The 26,535-nt window shown below is 33.1% G+C and overlaps 1 protein-coding gene across 6 annotated transcripts in view; it reads left to right on the forward strand.

Moving 5' to 3' along the window:
• The window catches only part of LOC143255722 (uronyl 2-sulfotransferase-like), a 36,144-nt gene extending 21,780 nt beyond the window's left edge, over positions 1 to 14,364 (forward strand). For all 6 annotated transcript variants that reach the window (XM_076511841.1, XM_076511839.1, XM_076511842.1 and 3 more), the window contains 3 exons: positions 530 to 639; positions 2,338 to 2,498; positions 7,787 to 14,364. In XM_076511841.1, coding sequence (XP_076367956.1) covers positions 530 to 639; positions 2,338 to 2,498; positions 7,787 to 7,980 — 465 coding nt within the window. In that variant the 3' untranslated portion in view covers positions 7,981 to 14,364. The remainder of the gene's footprint in view (positions 1 to 529; positions 640 to 2,337; positions 2,499 to 7,786) is intronic.
• The last annotated feature ends 12,171 nt before the right edge of the window (positions 14,365 to 26,535 follow it).

Below are 26,535 nucleotides of genomic sequence, written 5' to 3' on the forward strand. Positions count from 1 at the left end.
CAATTAATAGAGCACTAGTGTGGTGTATGAGAAGTTTAAGGGTTCAACAATTACCCAAAAAAATAAACAAGAAATTAAATAAATATATATATATATATATATTTCAAATAGTTCAATTCAAATGCAAAGGATATTTGGTCAGGTATGTGTAAAGTCAGAATAAATAAGGTTTTTTGTTTTCATTTTTTATTAATTTAAAGATTTTTGTAGCTTAAAAGAACATTTATACAGAATTTTAAGTGTTGCTGATGGTAAGGCTGCAATAACTAAAATAAATTATCATTGGCACTGAAGAAATTTGATAATAATATGGAAAGAATGATAACAAGTAAGGCACCAAAATCAATCTGCAAAGTTATATTAATTTTGGTCAATTGTTAGAACAGTTAAAAAGAACAAAAGGGAAAAAATCATTCTGAGATTTAAAAGCTGGTTTGGCTGATAGCTCTCTTTATTTTCAATATTTCTTCACTTTCAATCGATAGTAAGTTTAACAACTATTTATCAGCTGAGTTCTTTTTATCTGTAGAATTTTGAGCAGTGCGTTCTTACGAGCGATCCAGAATGCACATACATCGATGGACAGATTTATAGCGTACTGCTTCTGCCATACTTTTGTGGTCAGGACCAGAAATGTCTGTAAGTAGAAATATTTTATTATTAGTCGTTGTCCATATTTTTAATTAACCCACTTCCCTTCTGATAAATATTGTACGGAAATAGCTTCAGAATAAACAGTTCCATGCATTTGAAGTGTTAATTAAAGATGTCTAAAATTGCAGCAGAATCTGTAGATAAGGTTAATTAATTATGTTTTTTTCTTATTCTTACTCGCAAGTTCTGTGTTACATAAGAAAAGTGACTGTCTTACTGGATTAACGTAAAAAACCAAAGAAATTGACTAAAAGTAGCATTAGAAGCTGTATATCAACTCCCAATATGTAGGTCGCAGGTTCAAATCCTGTCACCAAACATGCTTACATACCAGTAACTGCCAAAACAACACACAGCGAATTACAAAGAATGTCCTAAATAAAGAACATCAAAATACGAATAGCTAACATATGAAATAATGCAAACACAAACAACACACACACACAGTACCCTTTAGCAAAGAAGATCACGCCTATTTCCAACATGAAAGGGCCCAGCATGGCCAGGTGGTTAAGGCACTCGACTCATAATCTGAGGGTCGCGAGTTCAAAACACTGTCACATCAAACATGCTCTCCTTTCAGCTGTGGGAGCATTATAATGTAACAGTCAATCTCACTATTTGTTGGTAAAAGAATAGCCCAAGAGTTGGTAGTTACACTGCTAAATTAGGGACGGCTAGTGCAGATAGCCCTCGAGTAACTTTACACAAAATTCAAAACAAAACGCAAAAACACAAGTATGTAAACACACTCAAAATCAAGAAACACTTAAACAAGTGAATAACATACAATGAAACAGTAAATCAAATAACAGAACCAGCCAAAAATGTATTTTACGAATTTATAAGACAATAATGAAACCTTCAAAATCAAGAAGACTGTGTTACGTTAATTATAAAAATGGCTGTTCAGCACTTTACACCCTTACTTCCCTCGTATAATACAATTGTAAATTCACAAACTGAAATCTCCCAGAACACATTAAACAGCTACAATAACCATGATAACTAATATCATAATCAGACAGAATAAATGAACGTGGCCTTGAAATGGAAAGCAATCTGACCAGCTTACCAAATATCCAAACAAAAAAGTTCAACAAATAATAACGAGTAAGGAGGGAGACCTAACTAGCACATGACTCTCCCAGGTCTCCAAGACCTAAAGCTCACTGATTGATAGATAGGGATGTATGATATATACTTGTAGATTTCAATATCATGAAAGCAATTTTAATTATCAAATTATTTTAGTTTCTAAGGGATAAAAATATTAAGTAACGTGAATTATGTTTTTGTTGTTTTATAAGATTGTTTGGAAGTTGCTAGCTTACAACTGTTGCCAGGTTATGCTTACCTTTTCATTTTCTAATTTTCCCATTTTAAATTCTTAATACGTTTTCTTTTCATTGACCTGAAATGTGAATAGAAATGTATATTAACAACACTATTAATATGCGTGCACGCACGCACCGCACACATACATACACACTTAGGATTGCTGCAAAAACAATTCCATAGATTGGAGTGATGAATGCACTATAAGAGCAAGAACCAAACTATGCTAATTGGCCAGACAAAACTACTCTAGGAATTAGAACTAAGAGACAACTATTAAGCTAGCTCTATATGTAGTTTTGTATGAAAAGCCTAAAATGTTTATCAATATATCTTCTTCAATAGGATTCATAACCATCCATGGGCACTTGAACAAGCCAAACAGAATATAGAGAAGTTTTACCCCGTGGTGGGTGTGTTAGAGGAAATGAATGTCACATTACTCGTTCTAGAAGAGATGTTACCACGTTTCTTCAATGGAGCCCTTAAACTGTACCATAACTTAGGTAGGTGTCAACCAATAAAACATGCAGAGTTTAGGGGCTTTAGGGTTAAAAACAAGATTACATTATGTTTACAATTAAACAAAAGAAAGTTTTTTTATAAGATACGGATTTTCAGAATATTGAAGGTAAAACATAGACAACTGCATTGAAAATTTTTTTTTTTTTTTTACATATTATCATGAATATATATATATATATATATATAACAGCATGAAAATCTGTGAAAGCAGTCAATGCAAAATGTAATATTTTAAGTTATTGGGTTCTTACTAAAGTGTTGTATATTATTAAAATAAAATTACCTGTTATTTTAGAATATTGTGTATAGATGAAAAGGCCATCAGTTAAATAATAAAATAATTGAGAGATACGGTTCAAGGATCTGTTGAAAAACTCACATGAGTAAAAGTCCAATGTTACTATCATACATAAAACGTACATGTAATTAACTTTGAAACATCTTGCAACTTTGATTGATCTTTTCATTCAAATAAAAGTTACCCAAAATAATTAGCCAAACACACATTATATAAGAGAATAAGTGACATTAAAATGTGGTTTTAACGACTGTAGATAATTGCAAATGTAATGAAACATTATGTTGTAGACATCATTCTGATTGTAACACCCTTCAAAGTATACTTTAACAAGATGTGTATACAAAAAATGACAAAACCTAATCAGTAATGGTTCTTTGCCAAAATGAATGTTTTTAGAGAACATTGTGTAAGTGTACTGAGCTGTTAGTTTCTGTCAAGTTTTTATATAATTCTGCCCTAGTTTACGTAGTCTCATGTTACTTCACAGCTCTGTTCATGTGTTTTCTACAACACAGCAAAAGCGGGCCAGTACAATATGACGCTGTGTTAGTGTTGCATCTATCTAATAATACCTAGGATTCACCAAATAACCATAAAATACTTGTGTTCCTTCCAACACCACATACTTGATACAAATGATCATAACCAATTTCGGCAAGCATAGCCAAGTGGTTAAGACACTCAACTCGTAATCTGAAAGTTGCTGGTTCAAATTCCTGTCACACTAAACATGTTTGCCCTTTCAGCCGTGGGGGCATTATAATGTACGATCAATCACACTATTAGTTGGCAAAAGAGTAGCCCAAGAGAAAGCAGCAGGTGATGATGACTAGCTGCCTTCCCTCTAGTCTTACACTGATAAATTATGGACGGCTAGTGCAGATAGCCCTCGTGCAGCTTTGTTGTACGAAATTAAAAAACAAACATAACTGCGTTTCTGCTGACTAGAGTGGTAAACATCATACAATAATTAAGTATTAATACTATAGATCCATTTGAGTGTTGGACATATAATAATTCAGTTTCAGCTATCTATGTCACAGAATTGTTTTCTTTTTTCAAAATTTCAATTTGTGTTTAAATTATATATTTTGTTCACATAAGCAGTTTGAATTTTGGTGTGTGTGTGTGTGTATTATAGATACTTTTTGTTTGTTTACTATCTAAAGCTGTGCACTCTTCCTCTTCAATGAAACACCATGATTGCTACTGCTACAACAAGAAGAAATAGTGTAGCACTATTGTTGTTACAATAAATTTTTAAATATAGCACCACTGTCACTACTACTACTTTTGAAACTGATAATTTTTGTGTCAATGGATAATGTAAGAATGGAAAACGTAGATTTATTGGTAAATGATAATATTTTATTACTGCAATAATATAATGTAGACTTCTCGGAACAATTTATCCATACTTGTGAATGATAAGAGGAAAGGAGCTATCAACCATATAGTCTGTGATACATTCAGTGATAATACTTACAGAACACATATGCAAAAAAAAAAAAAAAAAAAGAATATGATGACAGTAGTAATAATAAATGAGCTAATAAGATACTAATAAATAAGTCTCAAATATTAAAAAAAAATACATACCTTATTGGCCAGCATGGCCAGGTGGTTAAGGCTGGTTTGTTTTGAATTTTGTGCAAAGCTACACGAGGGCTATCTGCACTAGCCGTCCCTAATTTAGTAGTGTAAGACTAGAGGGAAGGCGGCTAATCATCAACACCCACTGCCAACTCTTGGGCTACTCTTTTACCAACAAGTAGTGGGATTGACTGGATGTTATAATGTCCCATGGCTGAAAGGGCAAATATGTTTGGTGGGACAGGGATTCAAACCCAAGACTTTTGAATTAAGAATCGAGTACCTTAACCACAGCACTCAACTCTTAATCCAAGGGTTGCAGGTTCGAATCCCAGTCGCACCAAACATGCTCACCCTTTCAGCTGTGGGGGTGTTTATAATGTCAGGGTCAGTTCCACTATTTGTTGGTAAAAGAGTAGCCTGAGAGTTGGCAATGGTTGGTGATGACTAGCTGCCTTCCCACTGCTAAATTAGGGATGACTAGTGCAGATAGCTCTTGCATAGCTTTACTTGAAATTCAAAAACAAACCTCAATTATTATTTGTCCAATTTTATTATTATTTTAATTTATTGTTTAACTTCAGTAGTATCAGCTTCTTGAAACTGTTATCCAACAGTCCAGCTCCCTCTTTCTGACTTCAAAATGGCTTTCCTTGTTGAAAAAATGACCCTACAGCTGCACTTGATGAATTGTACATATTAAAATGAACCAAAAAAATTTAAAAAGCTGGTGAAGGGCACAAGCTTAATTCTACATGAAATTCTTGTATTGAAGTAGATGGTTCTTTATTCTGGAACAGTGTTTTTTGGCCGTTGTTACTTTCAGATAAATTACTTGCAAATTTTGCTTGTTTAAAGCACGTCAAGAAGTATTCTTTGTCATCTCTTTCGGTGCTTGAAACAATCAGTTAAATCAGCACTTGATGAACTGTCATCTCTGTCTTCCATCTTCTCTGAAAGATTTTAATCAGTATATGCTTAACAGTTTCTTTCCTAGTGTTTGAGCTAATCCAAATTGGTTTAAATTATGCGTGAAAAGCAGCTGTGAGAATATGAACCTTATCAATATTGGCAACTTTAAAGTGCTTCTTGAGGACTAAATAAGTCGAGTGCATTTATTTTACACTGGTTAATTCTTTGGGTACTAATAGCAATGAAAACTCATAAGAGTTGGTTGTTTTGGTTCATTTTATCCCAGTTTTTCTCCTACTAGAGGTATCAAGACCTATCTCTGCTACTTTGACTGACTGTTTGCCTCCGTTCTTCTCTTGATGCACAATTCAAAATATTTGAACATTTGGGAATGTTTCTAACTAATAGCATTTTTAGATGAAAAAATGATTTCTTATTGACACTGTAAATATACTTTTTAGGCAAACACAACTTACATTGCAACATAACTCTTTGGGATTGGGTTCCACTGGCACTTTCAACAAATATAAAATAGTGTGTTATGTAAGGTCAAGGATTGCTGCTACCATGATTAGACTCAGTCTTAAAAGCTTGTATAACAAAAAACATCATCTTTTTTATTTTATTGGATTCAATTTTATGACTAGCAAATTTCTATTAAATGTTGTTTTGACAAAATGAAAAGCAGAAAGAAGGAAAAAATAATGTCAGGAGGAGGTCACAGACACACCACTGTGCTACTGGGGAACTGCATCACAAGTTTGTTTTGAATTTTTGTGCAAAGCTACACAAGGGTTATCTCCTCTAGCTGTTCCTAATTTAGCAGTGTAAGACTCTAGGGCTACTTTTTAATCAACGAATAGTGGTATTGACCTTAGACAATAAACCCTCACCCCGCTAAAATAGTAAGCATGTTTAGTGTGACAGGAATTTGAACCTACGACCATAAGATTGCCATTTGAGTGCCCCTATTTTATAATGATATATAATTTTAATAATAATAATATATATAATAATAATAATATATATTATAAATCACGATTTATAACAACCTATATGTCTGGGACTTTTTTAACCAAGAAAAGTCTTTGGTAGGATTGTTGAGCTCAGGAACTTAACGAAACAGTTAACAGTACTTCTAAGATACATTTTACATAGAAATAAATTGTCCCCCACTGGTACAGTGGTAAGTCTATGGATTTACAATGCTAAAATCAGCAGTTTGATTCACCTCGGTGGTCTCATGAGATAGCCTAATGTGGCTGTGCTATAAGTAAATGCGCTAGCGCACGCACACAGACAGACAGACAGGCATTATTGTTAAATTAAACTAAACATGAAAACATTAAATATAACGTAATGCTTTATATATTTATATATGACATAAAAGTACGTCATGAATAGCTGGCAAACCTTCGCTGGAGATTGAATCTGATGACTATGCCAAGTAGCATAAACGAGCTTAATTAATTCCAAAACTTTACAATTATATACAATAAATAATTATAATTTATATTTTCTATTAAAAATTTATCGAGTATGTCTTTGCATATATGACAAATAGACTGAGGTTTCTTGCAATCACTATAAATTTTGAAATATAATATGGATCCACTAGTTGCTTCTTAAAATATAGTGGCACTGTGCACAACTCTGTTACTGTCATAATTAATTGTGTTTTGTTTTGTTTTTTTTTTAATTTTGTGCAAAGCTACACGAGGGCTATCTGTGCTAGCTGTTTATAATTTATCAGTGTAAGATTGAAAGGAAAACAGCTAGTCATCACCACCCACTGCCAACACATGGGCTACTCTTTTATCAACAAATAGTGGGATTGACCATCACATTATATTGCCCCCACAGCTGAAAGGGCGAGCATATCTGGTGTGACAGGGATTCGAACCCATGACCCTCAGATTAGGAGTTGAATGCCTTAATCCACCTGGCCATGCCAGGCCCATCATAATTAACAGTGCACTTTATATAAATTATATAATATTATTCATAACTATAATTATTTGTACGTATGTGTATTTTTATTTCTATATTCTGATCCTTTTTTTTTTCTGAACAATTCCTTCTGTGTTGTCTTATATACAGAAATTTCCTTTGTATAAAGCCTCCAAAATATAAAATGTTTTAGGTTAATATTTTATGTTTAAAATAAATGTATATAATTTCAACAATAAAAATAAAAGGAGTTTAAATTATTAACAATAATTATGTGTATAAATGTGTTCATATTGCAAAAATTTATTTCGCATATGTATCGGTAAAAAAAAATAAACTTTTAAATGTCAGAATAGAGAATTCATTTTTTATTCAATTTAAATCTTAAAAGTATATAATGTAATTTATGTTTTGGAACATTCATGTGCTCAGTAATCTAATAGAATAAAAGATACAAAATGTTTGCCAAAAAAAAATGTGTTCTTGTGAATTTAATGTCAACTGATGTTACAGGGATCCGTCGCAACCAAAACACTCGCAAAGAACACGTATCAGAAGAAGTTAAAGCTATCCTGAGAGCCAATTTAACAACAGAATACGATTTATTCCATTTTGTACAACATCGACTGCATCAACAACTGCGAGATATTTTGATAAAAAAAGAAGTACCATTACTAGAACGCAGAAAGTTTACGACGAGATGGTGAATTCTATAAGTTTTAATTACAGAGATTTGCCATTTTATGCATGACATTTTTTATAATTTTTTATTGAAGATCAAGCTTTCAATAAAAGTTTTTTTGGTCACTGATTTAACACCTGTAACTTGTAATTAAGTAACTTAAAGAAGCTGACTGTTTTGTGAATATGTCTTGCAGTTTACATACCATATCTACCCAGAATTACACTTTAAAGTTTAAATTTGAGTATAATAAACATTAAGTAAGTAAAAATATGTTACACTGTCTTATAACATTATTCTTGACTACTACATATTGATGTTGAGAAAGATAGGATTTAAATGTAGAAATGGAAATTTCCAATTAATCCTCCAGTTTTCATTATTTACTATTTTTATACTTGTAGGTGCTTCCAAAGAAACAAATATGTATTCTTTGATAGATTGTTTAGGGAGAATATTAATGATAAAACTTTGTAGAATGGATGGCAATTGTCTGTTGTGGAGACAAGTGTAGCTGCCATCCATTCTACAAAGTTTCATCAACAAATATGTAATTAGGCTTAGTACACTTTCAAGTGAGAGTGATTTTTAATACTTTTAATTTTTTTAAGTAACGTTCAATAATATATGTATATATAGTAAGAATAAGCCAGACATTGTTTTTATAGAAAGGTTTTTGATATTTTTTATAAGTCCAGTTTGAGATATTTCCAAAAACTCCATTTTAAAGAACTTTTAAAGTCTTCCTATATATGCATCACTTTAAAAAATTCATAAAACATGACACAATCAGTAACTGAAAATATGTCAGTATATCTCTGGATGGACAAAAAAGTAATGCTTCAAAATTCTGTCATCATAAGCATTTGTACCACCTCATGGTTCTTCATTGTAGTATATTTCATGAACTTCCACTCTTGAGAAAAGTTGAATAGCAAGTCATTCACTCACAAAAAGACATAACATATAGTCTTTTCTTTCAAGTTATATGTTGTTGTTTTCTTTACAAATGTCAGTTTGTCTATATTTAAAGCCGAATTTCTGTTTGTGAGGTTTTAATGTTAAGACTAATACTTACTTTTATATTGGTATAATGAGATTTTTCCTTTGCAGTAAAGTGTCTTTTCTATCAATGGAATCATCAAGAGCTCTTAATTTTGATGTGGTAGCTCTTGTTACTGTATCATCTGTTTGTAGAGAATTTGCTCTTGTTTCTCAAATATTTTGTCATTAGATTTGGAGCTTCCCTGCTATTCATGCACTTATATAGGTAAAAATGGCTGGTATGGGTAGAGAAGCACTGGGTAGAGGAGTAAACAATGTTTCGACCTTCTTCGGTCATCGTCATTGTGAACCTGACGATGGCCGAAGAAGGTCGAAACATTGTTTGCTCCTCTACATAGTGCTTTCTTTATCCATACCAGCCATTTTTACATATATATTTTTCTCTACAAGTAGGTTTTCTTGTCATCATGGATTATTCATGCACTTGTTCTTGTATTTAATTGGGCCAAGTTTTCTGTAATTGAAATGATCCTTCTGTTAGCAACATTGTTGAGCATGCAGTACTTCATGGATTGCTTAGTGAAATTAAATTTTTATTTCTGACTCTTCCCTGTGCTATCCTGGAAAGTTAGTTATATCTTCTCATGGAGAGGTTTTTGTATTGGTTACTTGTTGAGCTCTTTTTATAGCAGGAAATGATCCATATTTCTAAACCTTATCACTGTTTTGTGCTCATATTTGTTTTGTCTCTGATAACTCGTGCTTATTTTATATAGTGATGTTTATATAATTTATCCTCACTAGCACTTTTTTTATATCTTCCAGTCATCTTTTGAAGGTTAGACATTAAAACCTTCTCAGTATTGTCAATTGTATTTCTGAGTCATACAGTTTCTTAGAACATACTTGGAGATTTGTTTCTGTAATTTTCTCCATAACTGCTCCTGCTTGAGTTCACTTAATAGATAAATTAGGAACATTGTGAATTTTTACTCATTGAGATTCAATTCAGTGTCTGGTTATTTCTCATTTGAAAAATTGAACTGTTTCTAGTGACTTCTGTGCATCCTAGAAAACTTGTAATTTTTCAGTTAGTGTGCCATCCTGGAAAAAGGAGAAAAATATGAGATGTCCTGGAAAAACTAGGAAATACTAACTTTATGATATGCATTACCTAATTTACTAATGGCTAACTATTTTGTTGAGCAACTAATGTAACTATGATGTGGTTAATTCAATAATATTTGTAAAACTGAAAAGGTGTGAGAATGGGGGTAGATTATGAGGAGTTAGGCAAGGCTATAAAGTGTAATAAAAATGGTTGAAATATCTTGGTGAATTTAATCAAGGATTATAACCTTGTGCTTTCTTGGTTTCTAATTACACACCCAAGGAATAAGTTTGTATTTCTACATGCATTATTTTGCTGTGTAAAAGTTAGATGAACAATGTAGTGATGAAGCTTTTATGCATATGAAAAGGGTTATCAAAGTTACTGTGTCTCATTTCCAGTTTTTTTTTTCTAGGTTGTATGTAACCACTTCCCAAACATTTTGTAATTTTTAATTTATCAAGCTTAATCATTTTTGTTGTCACGCATATTTTAATGCTGTTGAATGTCTTATTCTTGTGAAGCAGGGTTATTTCGGAGAATCACAGTCAAATATGTCTCCTTACAATTTAGAATGACTTGAGGTCTTTTAAGTATTACCTCATTGATGGTGCAATAAAACAAATATTACTGTAAAAATAATGCAATGTATCATTCCAGAGGATCTTTTCACAACTGCTTTACAGATCATTTTCAAAGCTATGTTAATATATTTTTGTTTTAGGAAAAGGAATGTTATTTTGAAATCCAAACCACATATAAGTATTTTGAAGATGTAGGTTTTCTACCAAATCATTCATACTGTTTTCTTCTATGTATATAGCTAACCTGTCTTAGTCCTTTTGAATAATTGCACTTTGATTTCTGATATCAGTTTTGAGAGAGAAAATCATCCCATAATTATGTTTTTGGAATCCATAACCCCCTTTTCTTTTTTCATAAGTATATATTGTTTAGTCCAAAATATTTGTAGTATATAATCTCCTGCAATAGAATTTCCATTTTTGGTATCATTTGTGTGGGTGGATGAACATGTTTAGCTATTTTAATGTATTTCTCCATTTTACTGCTTCTAGTTGGGGGTTGTCTTTTGTAGTTAATTGTTTTATAGTCTCCTTGGATGCTTTAAATTCAGAATATGTTTGTCACTCTCTTTCTTATATTTGCCATTATTCTACAGTTCATGCTCATCTCCAGTGTTCTGGGCATTAAAGTCTATTTTCTTGTTCACCCATGGCACTGTTCCACCTTGTCTTTGATTCTGTAGTTTTTGTTTGCTATTTCTGAAGTTTAATTTTGGGCACACTACTGTTCTTTGTTTTTATTACTTTTCCAGTAATTTTTAGAATGCTCTGGTTTACTGAGTTATTATGACCCTGAATGGAGTTATCCTGGAATCAGTTTTAACCAGACCTGTCCTTTTGGTCCCTGCTAGATTAGGACAATCCATTAGAATTCATACATTTATTACATATATTCCTTTTCAGATATTTTAAACTGTGAACACTTGTTTTTAGTGACAACTGAAGTGGCCATTTGTTTGTCATGCTTCCCCTCATTACCTGAAATACAGCATGAAGCAAAAATAACTTGTCCCATGTTTTGAGAAATAATTTATTTTAAACTTGTACATTGAAAAGTAACCAAAACAAATGAAAATAATTGTCAAAGGGCATGTTGATCATAGCTAGGAAAATGAGATCAACCATTAATATTTTAATATATATTTTGATGCTGCCTCACCATATATATATATACAACCTCTTGCTTATATCCAGAATTAAAGTGGAATACAAATACCGTATTTTCCGCCTAATAAACCGAATTTCTGGCCCTAAATTTTGGACCTGATTTTTGGGGGTCAGCTTATTGGCTGATCACTCCTTTCGGGAAATTTCTTCTTCTTAGGAAATGTTTTTCTTTTGAAAATTACCATAGGCGGTAATTTTGTCCCATCAGCAAAGCACGTTAAGACTACAGTGAAACGTTGTTTCTGGAATTTCATTGGTTACCTAATTACAGTGAGTGGAGCCAATAACGAATGACATATTGATTCCATCTCTGTCTCAATACGATACGTTCTGCTTTACTACAGAACGCCAATGATCACACACAACATGCATGCTGACGCTGAAACGAGACTAAGAAATCATTTTGAAGAAACTTGTCACTTCTTAAAAATGGCTTCGGCTTATTGGGCGGTAATAAGCAAAAACCCTCATTTTCAGAGCTGAAAATTGGCCTCGGCTTATTCAGCTTATTAACCGGAAAATACGGTAAGTGCTTACTTTTGAATGGAAACATTGTCTCTTTTTCCATATTCCATTGTCTTGTTAAAAATAGCATATCATTATAGTAATTACGTAATGTCCTTTTGCGCAATTTGATTTTCCTTATATTAGTGGAAAGTGTGTGGAGTTGTTTTATAGGACTGCCCCAGAAAGGACCTCTTTATTGTTAGAAAGCATCAAAGTATTTGTATGTTGTTGTCAATTCAGAGATAACTTTTTAATTCTGAAACTGTGTTGCTGTTGTTTTAAATTAATACAGAAATATACAATCGCTTAGTAAATTAATTATAAGAGCTATTTGCTTCATAAAATGTTGTACACATATTTAGCTTTTGATGAAATTGTATTTGTAGCAATAATTATACTTCATTCATTGTAGAGCTTTTCATTTTATTAGTTTATTAATCACAGATACTATTTCTAACAACTGTAAGAACCCTCACCCCTTATTTTGTAGAAGTGTGCTTTGTAATAACATTTTCCAAGTCTTATATTGTCTCTGCAAATTCCACCTAGTCTCTCTGTAGTAAGTCTGAAGGCTTTAAATATCAGAATCTGGGTTTCAACACCCATGGTAGGGAAAGCACAGATTGTGTATCTTTGTGCTTAACAAGCAGGAAATAAAGTTTGAGAAAATATTAGTTAACTTGCCTTTTACAACTTTCATCAAATTAGTGTTTTGAGTTGTAGAAATTTATTTACATTAATTTTGTAATTAATGAAAAATAATTTTTAATATAACAGTTTCCTTTGACTTATTAAATATTTCTAATTACAAAAACAAAAAACCCATGATTTGCTAATAAGAAATATTAAACCTGAAAACTGTGTAACCTATATTGGTAAAAACTATAAACCTATAATTAACCTTTAAACACCTATTCAAATAATATTACATAGCCACTAAGTATAGAATGTGTGGAACCAGACTGTGTTTGTGAAGTTTGGGTAAATAGCAAAAAAATCAACATACCAAAGTCACAAATATAGTTGAGTAATACTTTTTGTTTTATAAACTTTCTACTGTTTTAAAACTTTTAACAATAACTAAACAGACTTTCCTTGACCAATAAAAGTGGCCAGTTAATAATTCCAACTACATAGCACAATTTCTATTATTTACTGTGAATGAAAAGGATGGTAATTTTTAGCTCTCCTCTTTATTTAATAATAAATCACAAATTGTCTACAGTAAACTCTGTTTTGCTTAATGCACAAATGAGAATTAAAATCAAATATTAGCACAATGTAAGTATAAAAATGTTTCTTTTAAATTCCGTAGGTACATGTAATGGAAATCAACCAGTTTTACTGACACAACAAATAGAGATGATAAAAGAATACACACATTCTGTCATTTAGATGTATATCAGAGGAGGTCATGTGGGACAACTTGTTACATGCTTTGTTATTATTGTGATGTAATTATTATAGTTGAACAAATCATTTCTAAATATTTTTTGGTGATGATTATCTAATTTCCTTCTGTGAAGGATACATTTCTTACTATTATTATTATTATCCGTAAGTAAGAGAATTTTTAAAAATACTATGACAAGTTTGAGTACATTTAAAGCTGTACTTGATAAATGGGATAACTGAAAAAATGCTTTTTCAGAGAGAATGATTGATTATATATATGTTACTTTGAGCAGATCATTATTTGTGGAATAATCACTTAGCTAAATAGCTAGTGGATTGAGTTTATTAAAGCTGGTATTAAATAATGTATAAAGAGCTTTACTTTTATAATGCCATTGTCTATGACAAGAATTTTTCCTGTTTCAATGCAGTTGTGATTTTATTTCCTGATGTTGAAAGATACATGATGTGTCAGTCTCAAATTTTCATTTTAAATTTTTTGGTATGTAAGTCATGGCAGTGTGCTCCGCCTTTGGTAAATAATATCAGAATTATAATAATTTTTATAGAATATTATTTTACTTTTATTATCATTATAGGATATCAAATTAATCAGAACATTCATGGAAACAGTATAGTTCATGTTACAAATTTGATGTTCTGATTAATTTAATATCCTATAATGATAATAAAAGTAAAATAATATCAGAATTATAATAATTTTTATAGAATATTATTTTACTTTTATTATCATTATAGGATATTAAATTAATCAGAACATCAAATTTGTAACATGAACTATACTGTTTCCATGAATGTTCTATACCAAGAAACACCTAAAAATAAAACAATTATGGGAATGAAAATGTTTGTGTATAATTTAATAAATTCTAAAGTTGAGAGGAGAGGTTTTGTTTCTATGAAACAGCAACTATCCATCTAGAAGTTTATATGAATCTGTTAAATTCTTTTTCAGATAAGTACTTTTATTTTTGAGTGAAAATGGTAAATTATTTTTTATGCTTTATTCCAAATACATTCAATGGCAAATTATAAAGATCAATATTTTAGGTAATCTGGTATAATGACAGTAATGAAATTTTAAATCAAAACACTACATGATTTAGCATACTAAGCTAAAATATCTTAACTGTCTATATAGATATTTGATTCTTTAAAAAAAAAAAAAAGAGTTCATTCAGATGAAAACAAGATTTTAGGATGAAGCAGTTACAATAGATCATATCCTTTCAGTAATAAAGACTTCAGAATTCAGCAATTAATTATTGCTGTAAAGAGGGGCGTAGATTTTTTACCCCCGATGGGGGGATGATTTTTGCAACCACTTTATGTGGACTGTTCAATTTGCAAATTAGTAATATCTGATTACGTGAACCTGAATGCTGTAAACATGCAGTCACAGTTGCTACGATACTTGCATGTATACTTAGGCCTACTGACTGATACTTACAAACTATCGCTTAGATCGAAAAGGTTAGAAGCACGCCTATATTAAAGATGTACATTTCGGCTTCTGAAAAAGCCTACATCTAGACCTAATTATGTAATTCGATTGGTAAGAACACGAGAATAACAAGAACAAACACACAATTTTTAGGCCTGTGATGCAATAAAACAATTCAACAGACCAAACTGTTGGTATGCATTATATCCCCACCTAAAATGAAGGGAGATGTATCCCCATCCCTCCCAAGGATCTACGCCCTTGGCTGTAAACCTCTTTTTTAACTTAATTTGTTTGCTCCATATCTTATGTTTAGAGTATTTACTCAAGAATTCTGTTAAAATCTACATCTTCTTTAACATGTTATATACGTAAAAATGGAAGGAGGATGAAGATTGTTATGTAAGTTTTGTTTTTTAGTTTGCTAATAATAGGTACAATATTGCATTTACATTTCATATTAAAAAGTGTTCATAAAAAATTTCAGTTGTTTGTACCGCGGGTTAGATAAATAAATATATTTACATATATATATCTTTGGAAAGTGTAATATATTTTGAATTACATTAAAATATGTAAAACAAATGACCTGAAATGCAAAAATAAATTCCACGTTCGCAAAGAAAAAATAAATAAAAAACGCAATCACATTGTGTCACATTCCGTTACGTATTATTATATACCTCAAATAAGTCTCCCATTTATTATTTACGTATTGCAATTTCAAATAGTCGGAACTTTTTATTTGAATTTAGTAGTTAATTAAATATTAATATGTATAAAATTTATGTTATTTGCCAATAAGATTGATACACACAGTTTTCTTTCTTAACACAAATATATTTGTTTATACAAACAAAAAATAATACAATTTATGAAAACGGTTATTACTGATATGTATCAAAAAAAGATGGTCCATATACAAGAGCTTACAAATTTACAGACAATACCGATTATTATATCCGGTTTGGAACTGAATAGTTTACCGACAATTCAGGTCCTCGACAAACAAATTAATTCTGAGTTGATATTGTCACACTTCGTTTAAGCTTGCTAGCTTCATTGGCCTCACATCCTTTCAAGCTGACTTGTTCCAGCGAGTATATTTAATATAGAAATATAATTAGTAGAAATACTAACGTCCGAACTTAATTTACTGCATTTGAACAGTTTGTAATGTTCGAAATCCATAAACATTCCTGGTCAAATTCTGTAGTTTTCTAATAGGCGTTAATCACAGTTTTAGCTTCCGAGGCCTGCAGCACACTGACTATAGATGATCTATAATAATTTCGGCGCTTCGGTTTTATGTAGTTTAAGGCGAGTTTCTATAATATTCATCAAAGTTCTAACACACTATCATTTTGGTAGAACATATATTCTTGATGCTTGTTCTCAAGAATCTTTTACAATTCTGAAAACGCAATACGCATCCAACAATTTACGTCGCAAGCATTTAAAAAGAAAAATTACTAATTGTTTGTTTTGGAATTTCGCACAAAGCTACTCGAGGGCTATCTGTGCTACCCGTCCCTAATTTAGCAGTGTAAGACTAGAGGGAAGGCAGCTAGTCATCACCACCCACCGCCAATTCTTGGGCTACTCTTTTACCAACGAAGAGTGGGATTGATCACATTATAACGCCCCCACGGCTGAAAGGGCGAGCATGTTTGGCGCGATGGGGATGCGAACCCGCGACCCTCAGATTACGACTCGCACGCCTTAACACGCTTGGACATGCCGGGCCGAACCAATAATCATTCTAATAGTAATAACACCACAATCAAATACAGTAATGTGATCGCACTAACTGACAGCGAACAGGCTAAATTATTTGCCCAAGTACTTTAAAAAAACCTTCGTCACCCCAAACCTCGACTCATTTGTTTGTTTGTTTTTGAATTTCGCACAAAGCTACTCGAGGGCTATCTGTGCTAGCCGTCCCTAATTTAGCAGTGTAAGACAAGAGGGAAGGCAGTTAGTCATCACCACCCACCGCCAACTCTTGGGCTACTCTTTTACCAACGAATAGTGGGATTGACCGTTACATTATAACGTCCCCACGGCTGGGAGGGCGAGCAGGTTTGGCGCGAACCCGCGACCCTCAGATTACGAAGCGCACGCCTTAACGCGCTAGGCCATGCCAGGCCCGAAAAATTACTAAAACAAGCGTAAGTACTAAAATATATGCATAACTGTAAATTCGTTACAATTCTCTTTGTGTTTTTATAAAAAAGTTTGCTGTACAAGTTACTCAGAATTAGAAATCGTTCAAAGAAATATACTATACACAATTATTCAGTGTTATAAACAATTACTAATTATCTTAAAATACATTTTGTTTTAAAATGTACGCTAAAATCGCTAAGATACGGATAACATAAACATATATAATATTCAACCAGTCAAGTATTGTACAAACATGCAAAAATACGCGTTGGTCGAGAAAACTTCAAATACAGGCATTGCTTAAGTGAATTACAATTTGGTACAGATAATTATGTCACTCAAAATATGATCCAATCCACTGAATATTAGTTCTTGTTTTATTTACCATTAATTAAAGCCAGTTGATCAGAGAGGCATGTAATATAAATATAAAATTAACTAAACGGTAATAACAAAATATAGGTATTCTGCACTAATGGTTTGTAAAATTAATATTTTATTTATGTGCTATTCGCCTTTTGTTGTTTCACTTAAAGTAGATTTATGCAGTATCATTATATACATATTCACATAGTGTTTCAGATAGAAAATATACATTTATTACATCTTCAGGTTTCTTAATACATTATTCTTTCAGGATAGGATGAATACAATCCGCCAAAAGTGTTTTGTTTTTTAATTTTGCGCAAAGCTACACGAGAGCTACCTGCGCTAGTCGTCCCCAATTTAGTTTTGTTTTTTGTTTTGAATTTCGCGCAAAGCTACTCGAGGGCTATCTGCGATAGCCGTCCCTAATTTAGCAGTGTAAGACTAGAGGGAAGGCAGCTAGTCATCACCGCCAACTCTTGGGCTACTCTTTTACCAACGAATGGTGGGATTGACCGTTACATTATAATCTCACCACGGCTGAAAGAACGAACATGTTTGGTGCGACGGGGATTCGAACCCGCGACCCTCGGATTACGAGTCAAACGCCTTAACCCGCCGGCCATGCCGGGCCCATATAAATCAACCTGGCCACCGTTTAGAACTAGTATAATATTCATAGCTTTTTTCTCTTTTTTTTTTTTCGTTATATATTACTGTATACACATAAATAGATTCAGAAAAAATTAATAATGAAAAAAATATATAAAAGAAGAAAGTGAAAAAAAAACATAAATAAAAAAGGGCAACTCAAGACAATATATGAACATTGCCCTGAAAAGGGCCGGAGTACTGTGGGATACTCTGGCCCTAAAGAACTACAACATAGTAGTAGCCGACATGTGTGTTAGGGATGGAGGAAGAGGTTTTTTTGCACCTGACCCTCCTGGGTATCTAAAATCCAATATACCCAAATACTCACAAAGAACAAGCGAAGTTGTATTGAAAATAAGTTGATTGTAGGCAAAAAGTCATTAGTTCCATAATGGCATCTATCTTCATGTCCGTTCTTTGTTCTAAAGAATTATCAATCTGCAGTCGTTGTCTGATGATATGAAGAGTTTCTACCTTGACACTAACACTTAGAAACTAACACCTGAAATACATCAGTCAATTACTAAAAGAAGACAACTCCGCCGCGAGTTCATCCGCACCCGCGATCCCATCTTAAAACCAATAATCAATAACGAAAACAACAATATTAATAAACTAATTTAAAAACAACGAGAAAATAACTAGGACATATCCTGCAAGTCAATTAACAACTCGTTTCCAGACCTGGCCCTATTCTGACGCAAATTTAGGTCCAAAACCAATAATCTTGTTTTGTTTGTTTGTTTTGGAATTTCGCACAAAGCTACTTGATGGCTATCTGTGCTAGCCGTCCCTAATTTAGCAGTGTAAGACTAGAGAGAAGGCAGCTAGTCATCACCACCCACCGCCAATTCTTGGGCTACTCTTTTACCAACGAAGAGTGGGATTGACCGTCACATTATAACGCCCCCACGGCTGAAAGGGCGAGCATGTTTAGCGCGATGGGGATGCGAACCCGCGACCCTCAGATTACGACTCGCACGCCTTAACACGCTTGGACATGCCGGGCCGAACCAATAATCATTCTAATAGTAATAACACCACAATCAAATACAGTAATGTGATCGCACTAACTGACAGCGAACAGGCTAAATTATTTGCCCAAGTACTTTAAAAAAACCTTCGTCACCCCAAACCTCGACTCATTTGTTTGTTTGTTTTTGAATTTCGCACAAAGCTACACGAGGGCTATCTGTGCTAGCCGTCCCTAATTTAGCAGTGTAAGACAAGAGGGAAGGCAGTTAGTCATCACCACCCACCGCCAACTCTTGGGCTACTCTTTTACCAACGAATAGTGGGATTGACCGTTACATTATAACGCCCCCACGGCTGAAAGGGCGAGCATGTTTGGCGCGACGGGGATGCGAACCCGCGACCCTCAGATTACGAGTCGCACGCCTTAACACGCTTGGCCATGCCGGGCCAGCGACTCATTTGTACACTTCAGTAACGTCAATACTCACAAATCCAATAACCCAAACATTTTCACTCCCAGTTTTCCTGTTTCCTTACTTTAAGATAACCATCGTTACAGCATATACACCCGATATATTTCACTCATTGAAATTAAATTGAATTTCGGGGTACTCCCGTTTCCCCCTACAACAAAATTATTAGCCTTGAATTGTCGGATTCTGTGTACCCTGCCCTGAAAAGTGCCATGTGACGTTACGTTAGTAAATACAATAATTATAATGTAAAGCTTAAAATAATGCTCAAGTTACAAGTTTAATCTGAAGTCTTTGTCTCGCCGACCACCTTCCACTACAGTTAAATACCTTCAAATTTGTAGATCCTTAATCCTGGAACTCACTACTTTACCACAACCATGGTCTCTGCCGCCATTCGAGGATCAAGCTTTTATCGCCACCTAGTCAAGCCTTCTCTTCTCCTCTTTCGCCTCATCTCACAGCTTTATGCGATTTATACCATAGTCGCCACGTAGTATCAATATTCATCACCGGAAAAACCAAACCCTAATTCCACGAGTGGGTCTGAAGAGAAATAAAAGTTTCTGAGCACTCCTGGTTGTATAACTTGATTGAACTAGTTAATATACTATTGTTGTACTGAGTTGTTTAAATTAGTAATATAATTTAGCAATTCATAACTGCTCTGCATGTAGATGTTAGAGCCTTTACTATAATAAAATGTCAGGTTTGTAGGTATGTGCAGGCTGGATTCTTTACATTAGGTGTCTTTATGTTCTTTCTCAAACTATATTTTTATTCTCTTTTTTATTGATACTTCACTCTCCCTAAGACGTGTCTAACAAACTATCATATATTACTATTTTTAAGCCCAAGTCATTCAAACATGACTATATAACATGGTTGTAATCTCTACAATATTTGCGCTACCATTACAGCTATACATATACAGACCTACCTTACCTACTGTTGTTTACGTTTACCACTGTATACTCCTGACTAGCTAAACAACGTCAGATGTTGTAGAAATTTATGGCCCACATTCTTCATAGCAGATGTATTTGACTTGTTGACGATAAATTTCAAAAATATATAAACAGCACATAGTCCACTTGTTTAAGCCCGGCATGGCCAAGCGCGTAAGGCGTGCGACTCGTAATCCGCGGGTTCGCGCCCGCGTCGCGCTAAATATGCTCGCCCTCCCAGCCGTGGGGGCGTGTAAAGGGATGGTCAATCCCACTATTCGTTGGTAAAAGAGTAGCCCAAGAGTTGGCGGTGGGTGGTGATGAATAGCTGCCTCCCTCTAGTCTTACACTGCAAAATTAGGGACGGCTAGCACAGATAGCCTTCGAATAGCTTTGTGCGAAATTCCAAAACAAACAAACCACTTGTTTTAAAATAATATATAATAAAACATGTTAAAAACATATGCAAATATTCATACACAGTTAATTACCACATGAGCTGATTCATTTATTTTAGAACACAATTTACAAGACAATTTATTCTTCTCTGATCTATTATTACAATACAATCAGTGATAAGTTCAGTTGCATTACACTGCTGGTTACCACAGTTTTATCCAGAGCTTTAAATTATTGTTTCTTTTTGTCAAAAGTTCACTCAGGCTTGTTCAATTACACAACTGACAAGAGAAATAATTATTCTCTACTCTGTTGTTGCAATGCAATCTGCAATATTTTAACTTAAAAACGCCACTAAACGTTACTTACAGCTAAGCTCACAAACATGCAGTCTAGACCTATCTATCTCTAACTAATGTTATTAAAACTAAGTTGAAAAGACGGCAACAGCCTGTTGTAAAAACACATGTGTAGAGGACGACGTTTCGAAAGTCTTCCGCTTTTCATCTTCAAGTCAATGTGCGCTAAACTAACTAACTAAGTAGAAGTTTTGGTTTTCAATCTCATTCTTTTGGGGTGCTATTCCATGAATAACTTAGAGTTTTAGTGTTGATAATTGATAACAATGTCATAATAATTATGGATCAAAGCTAGAGCACTCAGCATTTCTTCGGTTTATATACATCCCAGGTAATTATTCAATGGCGGAACGAACGTTCACATGATTTGTTCGGTTTGAATTTCGTGCAAAGTTAGGCAATGGCTACCTGCGCTAGTCATACCTAATTTGCCTGTGAAAAACTAAAGAGAAGGCAGCTAGTCATCACACACCGACAACTCGTGAGCTACACTTTTACTAACGAATAGTGAAATTTACCGCACATTATAACGTCCCCAATCAGTTTTTCCGCAATCAGAGAAATACTAAACTTTCAAATAGAATAACTCTTGTTATTATCTATCAGTTTAAATGTTTCACGAATTCTGGAAAAAACATTTTATCTACTACAACCCGACAGTCGTCTCAAACAGATATTTCCTGAAGTTTTCGTTGTCTCCTTCCGAAAAAACAGAACTCTAAAAGATATCCTTCTTCACAAAAATAAATTACATCCCACCCCAAAATGGTTGTCGTCCATACAATAAAGCCCGTTGCCAAATCTGCAAATTCATAAAAACCACTGACTCATTTTCCGACAAGCACAATCAAAGAAATTTTAAAATATATAAAAAATCACTTGTGAAACAAAACACATCATTTATCTTATACAATGTAAAAAAATGTAATCATCAGTATGTAGGACATACACAAACAACTCTAAGAGAACGTTTTAACGATCATAAATCTTCTATTAACACCGAGTGTTTGGGTGTTTTTTTTTGTAGCAAAACCACATTGGGCTATCTACTGAGTCCACCGAGGGGAATCGGACCGCTTATTTTAGCGTTGTAAATCCGTAAACTTACCACTGTACCAGTGGGGAATATTAACACCGAAAAATATCTTCCTGTCACTCAACACTTCAACCAACACGGTCATTCCATTAACGATGTTACTCTCACTGGCATTGAAACAGGATTCAAAATTAAAGCAGATAGAGAAATAAAAGAAGCTTATTGAATTGCCAAGCTAAACACTCTTCAATCTTTTGGAATTAATCTAGATCCAGGAATAAGTGATCTCCAGTTATTAGTTTCATCTCTGTAAGAAAAATAAAAATAACTTTATTCTTTACTTATTTTTTCATGAAATATCAAAGCTGATTAAAAAAAAAAAGATTAGTATAACATATCTTTTCCAATCACTCGCCAGGAGTTATCTTTATTTTATTTTGCTTAAACACTTCAGCATTTTTTTAAATACGCATACATTTAGCCATTTCAAAATTAAAATACTACTAACACCTTTTCACACACACTCCCGCCATCAGCGACATTGCACCGGAAATGAGACGGTCATAACAATACACCGATAAATATGGAATTTCCGGAAAACCAAATGACCCCCATGATGTCACTAAACATTCCCTGTATCAGGGGTGGACAACCTCATGGCCACATGTGGCCAGTCGATAGCACAATTGTAGTCAGCTCGAGTTCAGGAATCAATTTTTTCCATCATTTATTTTCTTTATCGCAAACATGGTAATCAGCAACTGCACTGCCTCACGTCATCGCTAATTTTGCGCTCTTTATCACTGCCCCAGACTTTTCCCATTTTGTAACGTCAGTCTGGTTTAGATGTTTATTATCGACTGCGCGTTGTTTTACATGCGCTTGCAAACATTTTTATTGTGAAACTTTCAAGTGTTCAAATATATTTTGTTTTTAATCCCATAATATCGATAAGTGGTTAATTCGAAAATGAAAGAATGTAGATAATGGTGAACACTCAGAAAATAAAGACAATTTAATTGATTCTGACGTTACTGCCGAAAATAGAATGGTGCGTGACTGGAAAAACGTGAAACGATAATTTAATGGAATTTGGGAGTTGAAATTTGTAGTGATTGAAGCAAATAATAAGTCATTGTTTATTTTGTATAACAAAGTTTTTAGGAATAATAAAGTATACATTCTTAAGCAACACTTCAGCAATTTTCATAATAAATTTGATATAAAATTTCCAGTTGATAGCAAAAATCGTATGAATGAAATTAGTTGTCTGAAAGCACAACTTTGTGAACAAAAGGGAGGCCTAAAAATATTTTTATCATCGATAGAACTAGTTACGTTAGCTATCTATAAAGTAGCTTGAATTCTAGCTAAAAAAAAAAAAATCATTTTCTGATGCTGAACTAGTAAAAGAAATATTGATTGTGATCATTGAAACTCTGTTGGAGAATTATAATTCAAAAATAAAAGATGATGTTCTTCAAAAGGTAAATAATTTGCAATTAAGTCGGATAACAATTGTCCGCAGAATGCTAAAATTAGCGAAAGACAGAAAATCAGTTGTTTGAACAACCAAAAGACTGTTTGCATTTTTCTTTAGTACTAGATGAGTCAACATATGTTAGTGACACTGCACAGTTGATATTTTGAGTTCAATACGTAACTTCAGATATTCAAGTGAGGGAAGAAATGTTTGGCCTTTGTAGATTACGAGGTCGAACATGTGGAAAAAACATCTTTGAAAAATTTCTTGAAATGTCAAAATAATTCAATCTGGATTAAAGAAAAACTGGTTTCTGTCACAACAGACGGTGCTTCCGTCATGACTGGAGTGAAATTAGTATTTGTTTCTCTTTTGAAGCAGCATTTAACTGAAAATAATGTTAAGTCCACGCTGCCATCTTTCTATTGTAATTTGCATTAGGAAAATTTATGTGCTCAGATGTCTAAATGTGATGAACTGAAAAGTTTGATGGGCATTGTTGTAAAAATTGTGAATTATATTAGAAGCGGAAGCTCTCTCATCCATCGATAGTTTGTTGAGTTTTTGAAGAAAAGCAGTGGCTGTACTTTTGATGATTTTACTGATTTTGCAAATGTAAGATGGTTAAGTAGAGAAATAGTCTTGGAACGATTTACTTCCTTATTTCCTCAAATAAAAGAGTATCTTTTTGAGAAGGTAACATTGAAAATTTCCCTGAAATTGAAACTTTGTCATGCAGTGTGATTTGCAAACCTGTGAGACATGATGGCTCACTTGAATAATTTGAATACGAAGATTCAGGGAAGAGGTAAAATAATAAATGAGCAATCACAATTTATTAATGAATTTCAATTAAAGCTAAACCTCCTTGCATAATAACTATAAATGAATGATTTGACACATTTTGCAAAGTTGAATAGTTTTCTAGAAAATAATGACTATGATTTCTCTGATGCTACAGATGATCTCTATGTAAATTGGATCAAAAATCTATCTCAAAAATTTGAATCACGTTACTGCGAATTTAAAAGAATTTGAAATTGATATTTGAGTTTTTGCATGATCCATTTCAATTTCAGTAAGGAAATTACATCTTTTTTGTCTTTGAATAAGTGTGGATTTGCAGACGAAATGCTTACCCTGCAAAGTGTAGAACACACGAAAGGTAAACAATAATGTTTTATCAGAGATGTGGCTCACTATTCTAATAGACGAGTCTTCAAAATTTAAAGATAGCAATTTCAAAATTATTTTTCATGTTTGGATCCACATGAGTGTGTGAGTCAACATTTTCAACGCTAGATTTTCTCAAGTCTAGATACAGATCTCGGCTTACTAACATAAATTTAGAGGCAGGGCTAAGATGGTCATTGAGTATAGATATTAAACCAAATATTACGAAACTTGTTGATGAAAACCCCATCAACTTTCACACTGAAGGCTAGTTGAAATGCAATTATTTTGATTAAACTGACGTCTTTCAATTTTTTTTTAATAGTGTGGCCAACGTTGTTTTCATTAGCCACAGTTGTGGCCACTATGAAAAATAAATTGCCCGCCCCTGCTCTACATATATCACTGGTTCAACCACACTACCACTCTCAGAGTGCCCCTGAAGAAAAAGGTCCACCTTTTGAAAGCTCTCACGTTATAGGGTTTCTATTTCATTTTTATCAAGCCTTCTTGAACCTACGTGTTTTCAGAACATAATGAATTAACTTCCATACCATAGCGTTCTTACAAAGTTAGGCCCAAAGACGTGTTAACTTCTTTCGTCACAAGCCTACGTTCTTTACTCTTCCTTCTAGAATTTACTGTAACGTTCTGTACATTTATTTTAGGCCTTCTCCTAATCTCGTTTCCAGAAAAGTTTGAAGTGTAAAATGTTACGTCATAACAAACTACCACAAAACACGTATCGGACAACATATACAAGAATAAACGGAATAGTAAAATGCAACTCATACAGTAAGAAATATTTTAATGATAATAGTATAATTATGTCTGCGTAACAGTAGATTTTTTCTATTGAAAAGGACGCAAAACCATAAGTTATACTTTGCGTATTAATCTCATTTTAATTTAAGTATTTGCTATTTTTCTTATTTCATTACACCAAAGAATAATGAGTAATAAGTACACAAAGAATTCGTTGCACGAAAATTTTCTAAATATTTGAAGAAGTGTGATTCATTATGATCTGATGAAAGAAATGTTTGTGCCAGAAATATCAGTAACGAAGCTATATGTTGCTTGCAAGAAAACTGTTTCATACTTTTCTTATTTTTAATTACATGTAACTATATATGACATTAAATGTATCATTGCTAGTTGTTTTTTATTCATTCGTATGATGATTAATTATCTCCCTAAAGCCTTTGTTCTTTCATGTAAAACTTTTGATACAAAAGATAAGCAAACCGTGGCCGTTTAGAGTGAGGAACTTTCAGTAACGTCTAAATTTAGAACGTTTGAGATATATAAC

The sequence above is a fragment of the Tachypleus tridentatus genome, chromosome 7 (genome assembly GCF_004210375.1).
Source record: "Tachypleus tridentatus isolate NWPU-2018 chromosome 7, ASM421037v1, whole genome shotgun sequence".
Lineage (NCBI taxonomy): Eukaryota > Metazoa > Arthropoda > Merostomata > Xiphosura > Limulidae > Tachypleus > Tachypleus tridentatus.